Consider the following 17,880-nt stretch of genomic DNA (forward strand, 5'->3'; position numbering starts at 1 on the left):
CTTCCAAAGAAGGGCCAATTATGGGCATCCAGTCAGATGGCAGGAGGAAGGCGTCATCTGACAGTGGAAATCCAGCTTGCCGGTCAGAACTGTTCATCTTATGGACAAGGTCTGATTCTCTCAATCTTATGAAGCGTGTGAGTGTGTGTCTAGATGTGCGTGGGTGCGTATGACATGAATATGACCTGTCTCTGGAGGACATGGTGACATGCGGGTAGAGAATTACTGGATTGTTGTTTACTCCTAGAATGTGATTAGTTGGCCCCACGAGGGAAAGGTTAACTGCCAGTCACAGGTGATCTATGCATGCTCAGTGGGGAGGTAGCACACACGACAGAGAACTCACAGGCAGACCATAGGGCCCTCTGGGTCCGGGCTCTCCCATAGCTCCTTTTTCACCCTAAAATGAAAGGCGGAAAATTTAAGTCATATACAAACACCTATATTCAAACACTATCACTAATGACTTGCGATTAAAGCCTCTATTTGAAGTATCATTCTTTCAAAATTGCAAAGATTCATGCTCTTCCAGAGTCACTGCCAAGGATACAGTACATGTATTCCACATTAGCCTATTTTTACTAAATCACCTTTGAAAGAAGGGCAATAAGAAAGACTGCTGCAGCTCGGTTTTGCAAAAGGACTGGCACATCTAGGGTGCTATACTTGGGTTTCTTTGGCATTAGTATGAAGCATTTATTTATTACTAATTATTTTAAGTTACTACTTTTTAAAAATGCCTTCTTTTTTTTTTTTTCTATCAAATGTCTCTTCGCCAGCAAGGCCTTTCTTGACCACCACGATCCTTCACTGAGCTGCACATGGCACTCACACACTGGGAGACACACACAGGTTATATAGCCTGTTCATTCTTTGCCCAGCCCATGAGGGGAAATCTGCACATTAGGGCACTAGGGCCTCTGCCTTTGCTCCCTGCTGTGGCCCCACGGCTTACAACAGTGTCTGGCATATCAGTAAATATTTATTGAATTAATGAATCAAGTAAAAAAAATACAATCATGTACCTGTTTTGCTTCCTTTCTGAAAAGGAGGGATTAAAATGTTTATGCCTTCTACTAAAGGCCCAATAAAGAAGGTATTACCTTCATCAATCTCTCTCCCCATGCCTATTGAAATAGAATAGCTTGCCCAGCTTAAATGATAATTTTGAGTGCTTATAAAGAATAAGTGTAATTGGAGGTGGTTCCATGAATACGAAATAATTGTGATAATAAAGAAAGAGATGTTCTGCATTTCAAATAGTGTTTTCATCTGCTGCCATCTCCAAAATTAATGCGTTTGTCAATATTTAGCATGAAAACTTCCAGGGGACACAGTGATGTTTACGAGTGGCCAAACAGAAAAGTCACCTTCTTATATCACGCCCCTGAAGAAGTTTAAAGGTTAGCAGAACTTTTTCATATGTCAAATACCAAGTTCAGCTAACAACTGTGCATGCGGATCCAAGTATTTTGCTGTGTTTCCCTATACTACAGATTCCCATTTGAGCAAATCTCAAGCCACTGTTAACACTCTTCTTTAATTTAAACTTAGGGGTTGGTGGAGCTAATTGGCAATGTCACCTAGAAACATATATGGTATAGGGAGATTACTGAAAATAAGTATGATAAAAGTTTGTTGAACTTTTATTCATTGTTACTTTATGTTTATTATGGAAGAAGTAGCAACTGCATTCATTAAAGTTGCCAGGCTTTGAAACATTTAAATTTGAATTCTAGTTCTGGCACTTACTAGCTGTGTGGCCTTAAATTTCTTAACCGTTCTGTGCCAGTTTCATTGGCTGTAAAATAAGAATATTAATACATATTCTGCAAGAATTTTTCTGAAGATAAATGTGATTGCAAAATATGAAGTTCATTGTTGCCAAATAATATATCCCATAAATAGTAGCTCTCATTATTGTTGTATAATTAGAGGTCTTATTTTTAATAAAAAGGGCTTGGCAACCCAACGAGCATTAATTCAAAATAAATTTATTTCAGTTTGATCTGGCAGTGTTATGATTTTTAAAATGGTGGTAGTGCATGTGTGTGTGTGTGTGTGTGTGTGTGTGTGTGTGTGTGTGTGTGTGTGGTGGGAAGTGGGGGCTTAAAAGGGAGGTTCACATAACCTGGAGTGGGTTTAACTTTAAAAAACTCAACAGATTAGATTTCATTTGAAAAATCTTCAGATTATTTTGATATGCCCACTCCCTTCTCCCTCCTCTGATTGAGCATCTTGGCTTTATTTTGTTTTTAAAATGAACATACCATGGCTTATTTGAATTAAGTTGTCACAAAAACATTTGTCTGCGGAACTCCTTTTATAGACTTGCCCACCCCCAATAATTACTATAATGACTGTAATAATTTGAGCTAATAATGACGATTCCATTTCACTCGCCAGTGACTATGTCAGAAGTGGACATTAGACCCAGTCCTGGCCAATGCGGTATGGGCGGACCTCAGGTGGGAAGCTATGGAGAGGGATTTCTCACTGCTAAGGACGAAGCACAAGAGGAGAAGGTCTCCATGTGTGTCTCCTCCTGCTGCCTCACTAGAGGACAGGTGTATAACCACCATGACCAGTTTGCCTGTGGTCAGAAGACAAAGCTAGCACATGGAAAGGGCACGGAAGCAAAGCCTGGAGTCCCTCCTTTGAATATTTGGTTATATAAAACAATACATTTCTTTATTGCTTAAGGTATTTTGAGTTGGGGTTCGATCGCTTAGAGCCAAAAGCATTCTAATGGTCCCAGCTTGAAGACTTTTAGGAATGAAACATTAACACGGGTATATGAATGGGCATCTTCTTTTCTTGGATTAAATAATCCCCAGAAAATTTTTTAACCACTCAAATTTAACATTTTATACAGAGTTCCTAAGCAGTGACAAGGCCAGATGAAGAAATCAACTGAAGGCAGGGACCATCAGGTGCTGGAAGAGCTGAATACCAATGCTGTCAGTCATGTAGTTGACAATTTCTGAATAACACTGTCTGTCAAATGCCTGGCTTCTTTTAGGGGAGACGTGCAAATTAAAGAGCCCAAATTTGGGCTCTTTAATTTGCACGTCTCCCCTAAAGAATTATTCTAGAATAGCCTCCTTTCCTGAGTCCTCCCTTTAAAATTTGAAACGTTTTCAAGAGAGTCCAGATGGCGCCTCAATCAATTAACTCTGAGAATCACACTCCAGTTTAGCACTTTGGGTGAGGGGCACTTGGAGAGTATTGATATATGATCCAGTTAAGATAGTTAACATGCTGAGTAAATATAAGTGTAACACTTTACACTGCACACCATTTGACTTAAACTATGCTTTCAAAAATTCTTAGAGATTTCATTTGCTCTCCTGGTTAATTCTGCCCCAGCGCCGAGACCTGATACTCTTGTGACACTGTGGAGCTATCGGAAGTAGCAGCTGATTTACCAAATGGTAAGCCCTCTTGAGCCCCAGGGCATTCTGCCAAAAGACTACTTGAGATTTGCTGCTCCATTTTTAGTACACGTACTGAATTTCTTGATACGGTGCTTGAATGGTTCAGCAAGCGGGAGGAGGCTCTTAGCTTTTAAATATTTTTAATTAGGATGATCTTTATAAGTTGTTGACTTGATCTTAGAAATAAGATCATATAAAGATAATTGCAGATTCAGATTATTTATTCCTTTGGGACTCACCTCTTTCTAGAAGCATTCTTGGATAAAGCCAACCTTCCTCATCACTGTACGTACAGCCTCTACTATTTGTATTCACTTGGGCCTCATTATCTGGTTATTTTTCAACAGATATTTTTTTCTTCTGCACTTAGGTTGTAAATTCTTCTAGATCAGGGAAAAATAGCTGCTTCCTTTACAGTATTGAATAAATATATAAATATATAGTGTATTAGTAAAAGATTATAGGATGATGAATGAATTATAATGGCATTTATTATTCAACTCACTGGAGCAAATTAGCAAAATAGACTTTCCATAAAAGGGAGGAGAATGTTTCCATTTCACACTAGAAGTACACTGTGTTTTGGACATCGGAACATATGATAAATATTTACTGAATGAATGAATTCACTTTATAGAACATGGAATTGGGATGTGTGCCAAAGAAATTGCTATGTGGTCTTCTATTTTAAAGCAAATTACCCCAGACTGATGAAACTCTATCTAGTTTTAAAAGACCACAAACTTGCACAATGAAGTATTCCAACATTTTGAAGCCTTTACTGTTAGGATACTTTCTTTACATCCTGTCCTGGATGGTGGGGAAACTGATGACACAATTCTACAGTAACACACAAAAACACTTCTAAGTTTTCCGAGGTGAGGAAAAGAAAAAGTAGGAGAAAAACAGAGAAAGAAGGAGAGAAGTTCCAGACAGATGACCCGTTGCTGATGTGCCAGTACATTTTTTTGTGTCAGATATTTATCTTCTATGCTGTCTTCTTCTTTTTTTTTTTTCTCAAGGATATGGAAACATGGCCTAGCAATAGAGAGGTTAGTGAAAGGTTTTTGTTTTATAATGCACTGAAATTATTTCCTTATGGTTAAAGAAAGACAGGCTATTCTTTTTTTTTTTTTTTCTGCTGCTGTTTTTTAAAGCAGCGTGTATAACGGTGTGGAGGAGAATGCTTAGGTTTTATAATTTTCCTTAAAAAAAGTTATAACTTACTCTCAATGAATACAGTAGCTTTATATAAAAGATTATCAACCAGAATATGTAGTCCTGGAAATGTTGGCCCCGATGATTTCAATTTGCTGGATTAAGGCCAAATAAAAATATCTTCCTTATGCGTTAAGAAGGAATGGTCTGAGCTATTTATTTTAGCCAGGAAAATGTATGCATTTTTTGTATTAAGGCAGCCATATTCTATGTTAATGTTCTGTTGTGCTCTTTTCTCAATGTGAGAACTCTGAATAGAACTGAAGATGGTATCTATTGTCATTTATTATTAGATAGCCCTTTGTTTCTTCTGGGAAAAGAACTGTTCAGTTCAAGTAAAATGGAAAAGTCACACTGTTTTGTTTAGGTCACAAATAACCTAAATTTATTATTTGCTTAATAACCTCAGGAGCAACTTACCCTTTCTCCTTTGGGACCTGCAGGGCCATGGGGTCCCATAGGGCCATCTGTACCCTAAAAAAAAAAAGATAAAAATAAGATAATATGAGACACATCCCAAGGGTTATAAGAAAAGCAGTTATAATTTATCCCGGACTTTTCCTGGGTGAACGATGCCTTAGAATGTCAGTAAGACAACTCATCTCTTTTCAAAGTGCTTTATACTTGACTCTTTCAGGTCAGTAGTTTCCAAGAAGCTCATGCAAAAGGGCTGAATTACATAACTGCAGATTTCAATGAAGGGCATACACAAAAAGCTGTGTATCACATTTAATTATATATTTCCTCCCTGACTAAATGGAACATTTTCAATTTGCCCCCATAATCTTAAGAAGAAAAATGGAACTGTTTTTCCTTGACATTATCTCTTGTTCACATTCATTCTCCACTCCCACTTTTACCCCCACTTTCCTTGGCCCCGAATGCTCTGCAGCCTTGTTTTCAGCTGTTTGAGAAGCTTGAACAGATATACAAGTGAAAAAAATATTAACTAGATGAGAACAGTGTATCACTATTCAAACTAAACTTTCTTCAGCTTTGTTGGGAGCAGCAAGGGGCTTAGAAGAAAGGAATTACTCTGCAGGTTACACTGCAATGGCTGAAGTCACTAGGCTTACAAGGCACAAACAAGGCAGACAAGGGTTTAATGGCATAACTGCCCTCTGGCCTCCTGGTTCAGGATTAGGATTTCGGTGGCAGACGAGATCATATCTGAATGAATATAGGAATACTGAGCTCCTGGGAAATGATGACTACCTGAAGAAGGTTTTTAGAACCGAAGAGCTGGAATTTCTTTTTGATTCTTATAAATGTAACAAGGACTTCAAGTATATTTGCTCATTTTCAGGAACACTATACGCTTATATGTGCAAAGAATTTATTATAATATTTGCAAATGGAACCCTTCTAGCACAATTTTTTTATAGCATTCCTATTTCTGTTCTACTGTTCCTGTTTATTCTATTAGAGCCTTATGATATGAAATAATTCAGGGTTTTAAGTTTATTCTAATGTTGGTGAATTCTCATCATCTGAAACTGATCTTTTTCTTACTGCTTGCTCTCAAAGTCCATCTTCAGAAGACTTCTAAATACTGAGAATCTGTGGCTGAAATTTAAGAGATGTTAAGAACCAAAGAAAAGTGACAAATGACAGAAGACAGACAAGTATTTTGGATGAACAGAGATTCGAAAGTTAGTTCCAAGGAAGAAGTTACATTTCTAATATGGACATAAACATAAAAGGAAAAGCAAGTTAAAAATAAATTCACATTATTTTAATCCCTTCAGAGGGCCTCTCTCATGGAATTACAGGAAATGTCCTTTGGTTATAGAAATATTTGTCTGAGATTCTAAGACAATGACAACAATTAGACTGGTCATTCTTCCCGCCTGGCAAGTTCTCCAGACTTGAGTCCAGGCTTCAGAAAGATGTTCTACAATTACAGCTGTGTGTCCAATAGAGCTGCAGCCCAGGCTCTGTCCACCTTTCCCTTTTCTGCCACTATCTTTGTCCACCTTTCCCTTTCACCCCAGTCCTAGGTACCCTCATCATTTGATGAGAGAACATGAGCCAAAAGGGTCTGTCCTGAAGCACAAAATTCATAACCACAAACGCGTTGGAGCAAGACGAGGTACTGACTCACCCGGGCTCCTGGCTTTCCGTCTAAGCCAGATGCTCCCTGTGTGATTTGGTTGATAGCACGGTTGGTGGGTGTAACACGAATGACAAGAACAGAGATTAGTATGAGGTACTGATGAACAAATGTAACACTTCAAACAACATAATACGCAGTCACAGGATTCTGGGATGAATATCACATTGCTACAAATTGTTAGTTAAAAAAAAACAAAAACACGGGACAATAAACACCCCCATAGATGATGGCATTTTAATGACATTTCCATTTGACGAATTATTTATTTAGAAATCAAGTTAATGAAGTTTCAAAAGTGGGCTTTCAAGAGGTTACCAGTAGCCATCACAGGCTGCTAATATCCACATGAAATTCATTTTCTACAGGCTATACTATTTGCGATAGTTTTCTTTAGGTTCTGAAGAAAAATAATGGCCAATCTCCTAAGAAAGGGCTCATTATAATAATCAATCAGGGTTAGCATTGCAGAGGAGAAGAAAAGAGCTCAGTTTTGTTTGTTAAAACAGCATTTATGAGGAACAAATGCAAAACTTTAACCTGCCAGAATAACTGTGGATTTGACATGAACAATAGTCATTGTTTTCTGGGCTGTTCTACTGTATGCACATTAGTCACCACTAGAGGGACTTATAGGAACAGGAAAAGCCAGGAGATTTTCATGAGTCAAAACAAAAAAAGCTGTCCCAAACAAAATCATTCCTCAATTCACTTTTATTTGAAGTGAATAATCATTGCATCAAAATCTGAATGAAAAATGCTCTAAAAAGCTAATGTTATTCTCAGGTAATGTCTGCTTTTCTTTACCTTGAACTCTAGGCTATACATAGTCTATAATGAAAAGATGACATTTTCAATGTTTGTTTCCAGAATAAGCACATCACTTCTTTGAAATGGCTTTTGTATCTCAAAACTCAAATATGTATTTATAGTCCTTTAAAACATTGATTAGATCAAGGAGTATTTAAGGAAGACAATGCATTAGCCCTATAAATTCTCTTGGCAAGGTTGCAGAACTATTTCCCTATTTTATGCTTCAGATGTAATTAATAATACCAAGTGAAAAAAAAATTATTCCAGCCAGAAACTCTACCAATGATGCTATGCCATATATATTTTGGGTAATTTTAATTTTATATTTTACAATTCATTCTGTATAATTCTGTTATGAGTCAGACTGTAACTGCAAAATACATCTTTAGTTAGTAATGATCGGAATTTAAAAAACAATGTGTGTTCTTGGTTTGTTTGTTTAATGCTACCATATGTAGAACTTTTGGCTAAATGTTATATAAAAAATATCACTAGCCCTAAATTTGAAATGAGGGCATACTTTAAAGAAATCAGTGAGGGCTTAAATAGAAATCCAAACTTCCTTTTGCTTTTTCGTACTTCCTTTCTTCAGAGTCACCATTATTATAACATTTAAAAATAAATGGAGAGATGGTAAAATTTTTGCACTGATAATATTACAATTACCTGGGATGTGATTAATGACTCACATATGTCATAGAGGTTTTATGCCTGGGGTCCATTGATCAAATTGGTCTGATTTAACCTATGCTCTAATACAAGGCTTATATCATTCATTCAATAAATGAATATATATTGAGCATCTACTGCGGGCCTTATCTATGTAAGGCACTGGCTATCAAGTAGAATACCCTAGTACTTACGATATAGTACCCACAGGAAAAAGTAAAATAAGTGGTCAGCAACTTCTTTATGTGTATAAACTATTTTCTATTATCAATTTCATGTCATATTTTAATAATGTCATCTATAATGTTCTTTATTGATTTTTATCTGCATTCAGTGAATAGACAGAATGTTAAAAGCTTGAAACTAAAACCTCATATTCAATAATAATTAAAAAAATATTTAAAAAAAATTTTTGTGGAAAGAAGATTGGCATAAAGTGCCAGAAAGGTAAAAATCCCCTTTCCCCCCCCCCCCTTTTTTTTTGGTTAAAAATAAAAATCTCTAAACAACGGCAAAATACTTCTTCCATCCTATCCATTATTACCACAAGAACCCCACAAGAGGGCATTTCCAAAACAAAGAACATACAACATTGAGACCACGATATGACTGATTAATGTAAGGAGCCACAGCACTGACCTCATGCCATCAACAATGGCCAATTGCATACTGCCATCAACAGAGGGCTACAGTTTGGGTAGTAAAGGAGGAAAATAAATTGAGGGAGAATTTTAAAGTGCACTGAATTATAAAAACTGTTGGGAGGGGCGGCCAGTTAGCTCAGTTGGTTAGAACACAGTGCTCAAAGCACCAAGGTTGCTGGTTCAATCCCCGCATGGGCCACTGAGCTTTGACCTCCACAACTAGATTGAAACAACTACTTGACTTGGAGCTGACGGGCGCTGGAAAAACACACTGTTCCCCAATTAAAAAAATAATACTAAATAAATAAATAAAAGAAACTGTTGGGAGAAAGTATGAAATAATCAGCACAATCCTTTTTGAAAGGGGAAGGTGATGGGAGAAGAAGTATCAGTTTTAAAAGAGGAAGGTTGGCACGTATGTAATTGAAAGACAGAAGAACACTTGTGGTATCATGTGTTATGGGGTCTTCCTCTGACACAAGAGCAAACATCAGAGAACAAAACTGGGCTGAGCTCTGCACTAATTTAATGTGTTCTCCAATTACAGAACTCTTAACTATAAGATAGTCATCGAGTAAACCAGAGCTGTTACTTAGGGTAGAAAGAAAAGTCTGAGATTTGCACTGAAATGGAAAGTTTTCTTTACTTACTGGAAGACCAAGGGGTCCTCTGTCACCCTTTTGACCTGGTTCACCCTTCAATCCTTTAACACCATTTAACCCTGGTTCACCCTAAATGCAAAAGCAAATGCTAATTTTGGTTGCTATCACGGGCATTTCAACTGTGAGAGAAGAGAGCCAGTCTCTGAAAGAGAGCCAGTTGCAGATTCCAGTTTTAGGTAACAGCTGAGTCAGGCTAGATTGGTCTTGTAGCAGTTTAAACTTAATTTTAAAAAAATTAAAAGTAAACCGAAATTGACAATTAAATAAGATTCTAAGAAGCAAATCTCCTTATAATCAAAATGCATATAACTGAGTTCCCGAATTTATCAGTAACATCTCAATAAATTGGTATTGTGCTGCACCGTTCTGACCAAGCAAATCAAAGACAATCAGAGTGCAGGATGCGGAAGGAGGTTCGGTAGCAAAAACCCACTCTGCTGCAGTGAGAAACTGGAATATGCAGGACAGTGTTATGTACAGACATTTTAAGCCTTTAAGCATTTTGCCTAGGGTAATGCACTAAAAATGTAGCAGCTGATGTTTGAAGTAATGCCATTGAGTGAGTGAGTCCTCATTCTCTGACATTGCCATGTCAGATCCCTACATGAATTGATCAATGCACTGGACAACAAATAGCCAACCTCAGAAGAGAATATGAAGATCACAGAACTTACATGCAGTTTCACTAACTGTCTGTGTGCCCAGTGTTAGAATAAAGCAGGTTTGTACTGAACTTAGGGTGAAATTACAAAAGCCGTGAGACGTGATAAATTCTGCTGACTCTGTTTTTTAAAGAAATCTAAGAATACAGTACACCTATTTTCTATCAGTAGCATGCTAGAAATAGAACTCTGACCTGTTCACTTTTCAACTTTTAAGTACAGACATTAATTTCATCAAGAAAATCTTGAAAGATTTGTGACAGGAAGATGATTTCAGTCTCAAATACCCTATAGAGTCTTTCTGGGTGGGGTGGGAAGGAGGAGAGATTATGTTTACATGGCGGGAGGGCAGTATTTTCCCCATTTGTCTGATGATGAAAATCAGTGGGGTGCTTGCTAAATATAAAAAGTCCAGGGCCCCACCTAGACCTTAGCAGAACAGGAAAAGTGTATTTTTAATAAGTCTTCCAGGTCATTCTTCTGATCAATAAGTTCTGGGAAACTGCTCATCCTTGGAACCATGCTATATATATTTGAACTTTCAAAGGGCACAAAGTAATGACTGCATTTGGACACACCTCATGAAATTTTGGGATTCTAAAGATAGGATGATCACAGTGCTGCCACTATAGGAAATCCAAATGTGCTGTGGTTGGTAAAGAATGATCCTGGGAGTGTCACAGAGCTGGAGTTAATCTGAGGTTAAGGCCAAGGCTCCATGGTCAACTTCAGTTAACTGGTCTAAAGTTGAGATACACTACTTTGCATGTGTGTGGTCTCTCAGCAAGTGGTCTTGAGATGATGAATAGGCAGGAAAGTGCTGGTAGTCTATGAAATTCTTTGCTGAGAAATCATGTGTTGATAGGAGTGGGCATTAATTGAGAAGATGACCTTGTAAACAATCAAATTCAGTGGCAAAAAGACCAAATTTCAATGCTGGCCTAAATTCTATTTCCAGATCTGTCACTTAATGAGCAGTGTAATTTAGTGTAAATAACCTAAATTTCTTGGGCCTATAGTTTATCATCTATAAAATCAAAGAACTAGCACAGGTAATCTGTGAGGTCTTTGAAACTTTATAAACATTCTCTGAAATCTATGATTTAAGTACAATTAAAGTGTAGGCAAAAATAAAATCATTGCATTTTAGATAGAAAAGAAACTTGGGCATCTATTAATCTAATGGTGATGGGCTATCTGAATCACTCATGGAATTAAAATCACAGTCTTGGTGGCTTTAGTCTGAGTCATTACAATTTGGCTGGTCTTTAGAAGTGCCTTAGCATCCAAGGAGAAGCCAAGAGTACAGAAAGAGGCCAGAGAGTTCAGATAACTACTAAGACCATACAGCTGGTACATGGGCTCTCTCTCTCACCACCAGAACAATGCCTTTACCCCAAACTATTGGGTCTTCAGAAAAGTCATGATGTATTTTGTCTATGTTTTTCAAAGGTCATTTATTTATATAAAGAACAAAGATCAATCAATGATATATTGCCCGTTTTGCTCGATAACCTTTTTCCATCTTTCAGTGAGCTTCATAAATAATTCCTCATCCATAGAAGGACCTGTCTTTATTTGTGAAAAACTGAACAAGGTGCTAATTTACAGCCTCATCTTAATGGAACGTTATACCATGCAAGCCGTTCTGCAGAGAGCGAAACAAGTGGAAGTCTGATGGCGCAAGGTCAGGCGAATATGGTGGGTGTGGCAACACATCCCATCCAAGCTCCAATCATTTTTGACGGGTCATCAAACTTGTGTGTGGTCTCCCATTGTCACGATGGAACACAACTCCTTTACAATTAACGAGCTGTGGACGTTTCTGGATGATGGATTCATTCAAACTGTCCAATTGCTAACAGTACACATTTGAATTGATTATTTGGTTCCTTGGTAGGAGCTCAAAAAACATACCACCTTTAAAATCCCACCATACTGACAACATAACCTTCCTCTGATGAATGTCTGCTTTCGATGTCGTTTGAGGCGAATCATCATGTAGGGACCAAGTCTGTGCACCACATTATTGTAAACAATCCACTTCTCATCACCAGTTATCATTTGCTTCAGAAAAGGATTGTTTTCCTCATGTTTAATGAGCATATTGCAGATGTTTATATGCGCCGTCAAATGGACTTCTTTTGAGTTCATGCAGAACCCAAAATATCCCAGCTTCTTCAGGTGGTTGTGAATACTTGAATGATGATGTTCAATGTTTCTGCAATCGCTCATGTCGTGTAATGTGGGTTTGACTCCATCAATGCCTTTATTTTGTCGTCATCAACCTTGGTGGGCCTCCCTGACTGAGGAGCATCGTTGAGATCAAAATCACCAGCACAGAATTTCGTGAACCATCGTTGGCACTGACATTCTTGTAGAGCATTGTCACTGTAAACTTTATGTAACTTTTCACAAGCTTGATGCGCGTTCTTCCCTTTATGGAAGTAAAACAGTAAAATATGGCAAAAATGCACAGTTTGGTCTTCCATCTTCAACTTGTTGTGAAATCTCCAAAACTCAACCAAATCACTCAAATTTTTTTTAGAATGAAGCTAAAACTGTCACTTGTCAAATGACAGAGCAATAACATAGATGCGAATGACTCGAGTACTTCCAAACCTGAACTAGTGCCACCCTGTTGCAAACATGCGTCATGACTTTTCCAAAGACCCAATATAATCCATGCTTCTGAGACACATGGTCACTCACTGGCCTTATCAGAAGGAAAGGTAAAGAAGAATAATGAGGCATGAGCTCTTCCCATGCTTGGGTGAGTCACTTGCCTGACTTCAAAAGGAAACTCAGATTTCTGCCGTCAGACCAATACCTCGGCCACCCCTAAAGCTGGGTGGGCCAGAGGGAGGCCTCAGAAAAGAGGGTGGGCTGCCTTCCTGATGCCTAGTGCCAACATTGCATTTGTGTGCTCCCTGACCCCTCATCATTTATATGCACCAACTCCCTGCTGAGGAGCTTTCAAGACTACTTGAAGCTTCTCTCAACCAGTCTTGAGGGTGAGCTAAAATTTTCTGTTCAGAACAAAGCATCGAATCACAGAATAACAACTGACATTTATTGGGTGTTTATCAACAGTTGCACTGGATATTTTGCTAAATGTTTTATAAGCATGCCTCATTGAATCATCACAACCTTATGTGGTAAGTCACCTAGTTGAGTAAATGAAGGACCGGAGAGAGTAAATAATCTGCCCAAGGTAACAGCCTGTCAGGGGCAAAGCTGAGATTCGAACATAGGTCCTCATCACATGTACTCCCTGTAAGAAGAAGATTGGCTTTCAGGACTCACTTTAATTCTCTAAGCTGTCCTCTCTGACTACACAAAGGCAGAGAACAGGTGGAGACCATCTTCACAATATAAGCTGCACTCATGCTGACAAGGAGGGGATACTCTATTGTTTTCTCATCAATCCAGGGTATAGAATACTTGTATGAGATGTAATCTTCTCCTCAGTATAACATACCTCATACACCCCACTCCATTCTACACCAATGACTTCTGGGGGAGTACAAAATTAAGATGCTGGATAGTCAAGCATTTAGATGCAGTACTGATATATGACAAGAAGTATCAACATGTATGACTAAATGTGCAACTAAAGATATTATAATGAGAAAGCATCTGGACTAGTCTGAGAACCTTATCAGATTTACTTCTAGATGGTTTATTTTGAGTATATTATGATTAGTGACTTAAGAAACTTATATAGTGACAAGGGAAAAAGGCAAAATGGGAAATAATTCATCTCCAGGTGATGTCACTTAAATTTGTTCTAAGTCATTCTGTTTTATGAGATTTAAACATCTGGATACTTAAAGGCTTAAAGATTATCAACATTACTTGACAAGTAAATAAGACAAGACAGACATGCTTCCATCATGCTTCTCCATGATTAATGAGGAAACAGAAATCAAATAATCAAGGGATTTGTTACATTACCTTTGGTCCAGGAAGTCCATGGGGTCCCTGAAAATGAAAACACAGCTTTTAATTAAGAACTGATTCACTGTTTCCCAGCAGAAGTGATTATATAAAATAACAAAAGAGGTATAAAACAAGAATCTTCTTGTTTAAGCCATAGTGAGAGGCAGGCCAATGGATGTTACCACTGGTGAAAGTTACTTCCAACTCCTGGATTGTTCTGTAAGAGGAAATTCATTAATAGCAATTCTTTCTGTTAAATACCTGTGAGATGGAGGGAGGAATCTGAAAGGGTTATATGGAAGAAAATAATAGAGAAAAAGTATTGTGAATCCACACTACTCCTATTTCTCAAATCCCCATCTAAAAAAAAAATCTAAGTGGAATACATGAAATACTTTATAAGTGTGTATGGAATACAGATAGGTCTTAAAAGAGAAATTTGCCAAAGAAAAGTCCCAGACAAAGAAAAGTACCAGTAAAAAGGGGGCCTTTTCCATCACTAACTGCTCTAGGCTCATGTGTTAAGTAATCTAAAGTAGAAAGGAAATGAAGAGATGATAGTCAAGTCCGGAACCCTGTTGTATCACTTATTTAATTTATGACTAATGAAAGGATTGTAATACAGTAGGGTAAGCATTATTATTTAGAATGCATTTATTTTTACAAAGATGAATTCTTCAAGGTTCTTATAACAAATATTTCCCAACAGAAGGAAGTCATAATGAATGCATGAATCAGGGCTTTCACCCTATATGTTGTGGAAAATCTAAATATAGAGACTAATTAGGCAACCTAAATTAGCTAAAGGTGATTGTGAATTGCTTTAAACTTTCAAGTGATTTAAATAAGTTATTAGAGAGAGGAGCATTTAAATACCCATCAGTGAAATCATAAAACAGTAGGAAAATTTTTTTATCAAGCAATATGTAGATATTTGTTACATATGTCTACATCGGAATAATATTTTCTCTTCAGATAAGCTGTGGATAAACATTTTCAGAAAATTATATTTTATTAAGTATTATTTCATTTTAGTAATGATTTAAAATTCCTTTGAATTAATTAATTTTATGAAGAACAAGATATAGTGTTTTTAAATTCAATCTTCTAACTTAAAATGAAGGCAGTATAAAAAAACCAAAAGTATGCTATTTGCTTAATTCTTAACAAACCATTTAATTTTAAGAAAATAAGGTTAATTATAATTATTTTGTGGATAAAATAGAAATGTTAATTAGTAAGAAACAGGGGATTGGATCTGGGGCTATGCTGTGTGGCTCAGATCATTCCAATGACGCTCTTTCTTAGAGCACAGTAGGAGGAAACAGTGACCCATAATTCATTTAATCCATATGATTGAAGACATGTGGTTTATTGATACACCTTAGGCATGAATGTGACCTTAGAAGCTGCCAGACTTGTCTCCATCCTGCCCCAGTCAAAAGCATTGAAAGCACTCAGCGCTCCATGTTCTAGCCTTAACACAACTGTCATTAGGTAGACATTTGGAGAATTACACTGGTTTAATGGCTGCCTTTATCACTGGACATGCATTCTATAAGGGCATGGTCATTGTCTCCATCGGTCATTGATGGATACTTGCAGTAAACATTATCTCTACCTAAGTACCATAAACGTACAAAGGAAAAGATTCAACAATATATGTCATCTGTGGAACTGAGCTTCAATTTTTATTATGTTATTTTACAAATGTTCTTATTGCACATTTCATTAAAGGTTAGAAACATTCATTAATGGCTACCATTATTTTGTTACTAATGGCCCAGGACAGTGATTGGATAAAATGATTTTCTGATGTTGATGTTATAAGGTTGGAGTAAAGCTTGCCAAATCTATCTATCTTCAACTTTCCTATCATAAAACTCTCTCTTTCCAAAAGATGTGTTTGGGGGAGTAAAAGACAACACTATAAAATCAGTATATCTCAAAGCACTTCTTATTTTCTATCCATTCCACAGAGAGTAGTGCAAAATACAAGCTATTAGCAGCTGTTTTGAGGAGTGCGTTTGTATATTTGCTAGTAGCATGCTCATAAATAAATGATTATATTTTGGAGAGAAGAGAGACTTACCATGGGGCCTGGTGGGCCATGGGGCCCTGGTGGGCCTGGTGGGCCTATGATCTGTATGTCCAAAAAATAAACATGGATTTGGTTACTTCATTTAGATAAGGTGGTTTGGCTTGAATCTTTGGCTGGGGTTTTGTGAAGGTCACTAATAGTTGCAGAGAAAGAAGGATACTGGAAGAAGTGATGTGTTTGATTCTCTAGGTTTAGAAATTTCTTCATGAGAACAAAAACTTAAAAAAAAGTACAGTTGTTTCACAAAAGTCAGAATAAAGCAAAAGTACATTAAAAGAAAAGGAAGCAACTGATTACCAAGAAATGCTATGATGCTACAACAACTATTAAATTTTCATATATTGGGTTTTTGGAAAAGTCATTACGTATTTTTTCTGTTTTTCATTGCAAAAATGCATCATGACTTTTCCGATAACCCAATATTTCACTAAGCAACAACAGGGCTCTAAAGAAAAAAAAATGTATATTCTATATTCACAAAGCTCTACCCACAAGCGTCGTGGGAAAACCATTGATTTTCTCCTCAGGACTAGACAGCCTTCTGAAAAATTGCCTCTGAGACATTTTGTCTCTCACTGTACAAGGTCAACAGATATTTCTTCTACAGTTTGACAAACGAACAGGTTCATGATCTTTCCATTTTTGATAAGCCATGTGACACAAGTTGAATGAGACGAATAATAAGTCCATTTTAGAGTTTTTCAGAAACATGGCAGTTCAGCCATACAGACTTACGGAAGGGCCCTGAGGACCTGGCAATCCAGAGTCTCCTTTTTCCCCTTTCATTCCATTGGCACCCTACAAATAACCATTAAAAGAGTTGAGCTGGCCAAGTTATTTCCAAAGTGTAAGAAACAGCTGAAATTTGTCCCTAAACCCATCATACTCTTGAAATTTTTATATTATACATATGATATGTAAAAGAAGGATTTATCCCCCTGCATTTTAGCCTTAAACAGCAAGCTTCCTCAAATCTCTAGGATTGTGGGTAATATGTGAAATAAAATATAAAGTAAATACAAACAAAGTTAGGTTTGATTGGTTAAACTTATGTATTGCTCACTATATCAGATTATAAACATTATATTTTTTTATGATTACGCTCACTTTATAAGGCAAAGGTCAGTCTTTTAACTATGTTCTCACTGACATTTATTTATATACTTCCTTGTTTTAAAAAAAATTGAGGGCAGTGAGGTTTTCTACATTTTTGTCCTACTTTTTTTTTTTTTAACAATTTCCCCTCCCAATTCTCAGTAAAAATTATGAGTGAAAAAAACCATAAAAACACCATCCTAGAACATGTTCCACAGTAATTTGTTTTTCAATTGTTTTACATTGCTTAGTTTATTTTTTATTATGGTTTACTTTAAAATGATCAGTTATCACCATCGTATGCATGCTAAATTAAAGTGACCAACTTTATTTTACTATATTATAGTGAAAATAATTCAGGAAAACATGAAGTTTTATTTTGTAATTCATTTGTTTAGATTATTTAAAATTTTAAGCCTCACTTGTAGTGATTAATCAATAATACACCAATTCTTTAAAAATAAGATTATATGAACCATTAGATGATACTGAAGCTTATAATATAATTATTCTCATTATTTATC

General features: G+C 36.7%; 1 protein-coding gene across 21 annotated transcripts in view; it reads right to left on the bottom strand.

The window, feature by feature from the left end:
* Window positions 1–17,880, bottom strand: part of COL25A1 (collagen type XXV alpha 1 chain) — a 469,048-nt gene that overhangs the window by 18,031 nt on the left and 433,137 nt on the right. For 9 of the 21 annotated variants that reach the window (XM_019636061.1, XM_019636059.1, XM_019636058.1 and 6 more), the window contains 7 exons: window positions 16,997–17,059; window positions 16,253–16,303; window positions 14,176–14,202; window positions 9,545–9,625; window positions 6,760–6,795; window positions 5,076–5,129; window positions 347–400 (listed from right to left, as the gene is read on the bottom strand). In XM_019636061.1, coding sequence (XP_019491606.1) covers window positions 347–400; window positions 5,076–5,129; window positions 6,760–6,795; window positions 9,545–9,625; window positions 14,176–14,202; window positions 16,253–16,303; window positions 16,997–17,059 — 366 coding nt within the window. Of the gene's footprint in view, window positions 1–346; window positions 401–3,712; window positions 3,847–5,075; window positions 5,130–6,759; window positions 6,796–8,889; window positions 8,937–9,544; window positions 9,626–14,175; window positions 14,203–16,252; window positions 16,304–16,996; window positions 17,060–17,880 lie in introns of those variants that run through there. The other 12 variants (XM_019636067.1, XM_019636068.1, XM_019636063.1 and 9 more) reach the window with 9 other exon arrangements.

The sequence above is a fragment of the Hipposideros armiger genome, unplaced genomic scaffold (genome assembly GCF_001890085.2).
Source record: "Hipposideros armiger isolate ML-2016 unplaced genomic scaffold, ASM189008v1 scaffold_26, whole genome shotgun sequence".
Classification (NCBI taxonomy): Eukaryota; Metazoa; Chordata; class Mammalia; order Chiroptera; family Hipposideridae; genus Hipposideros; species Hipposideros armiger.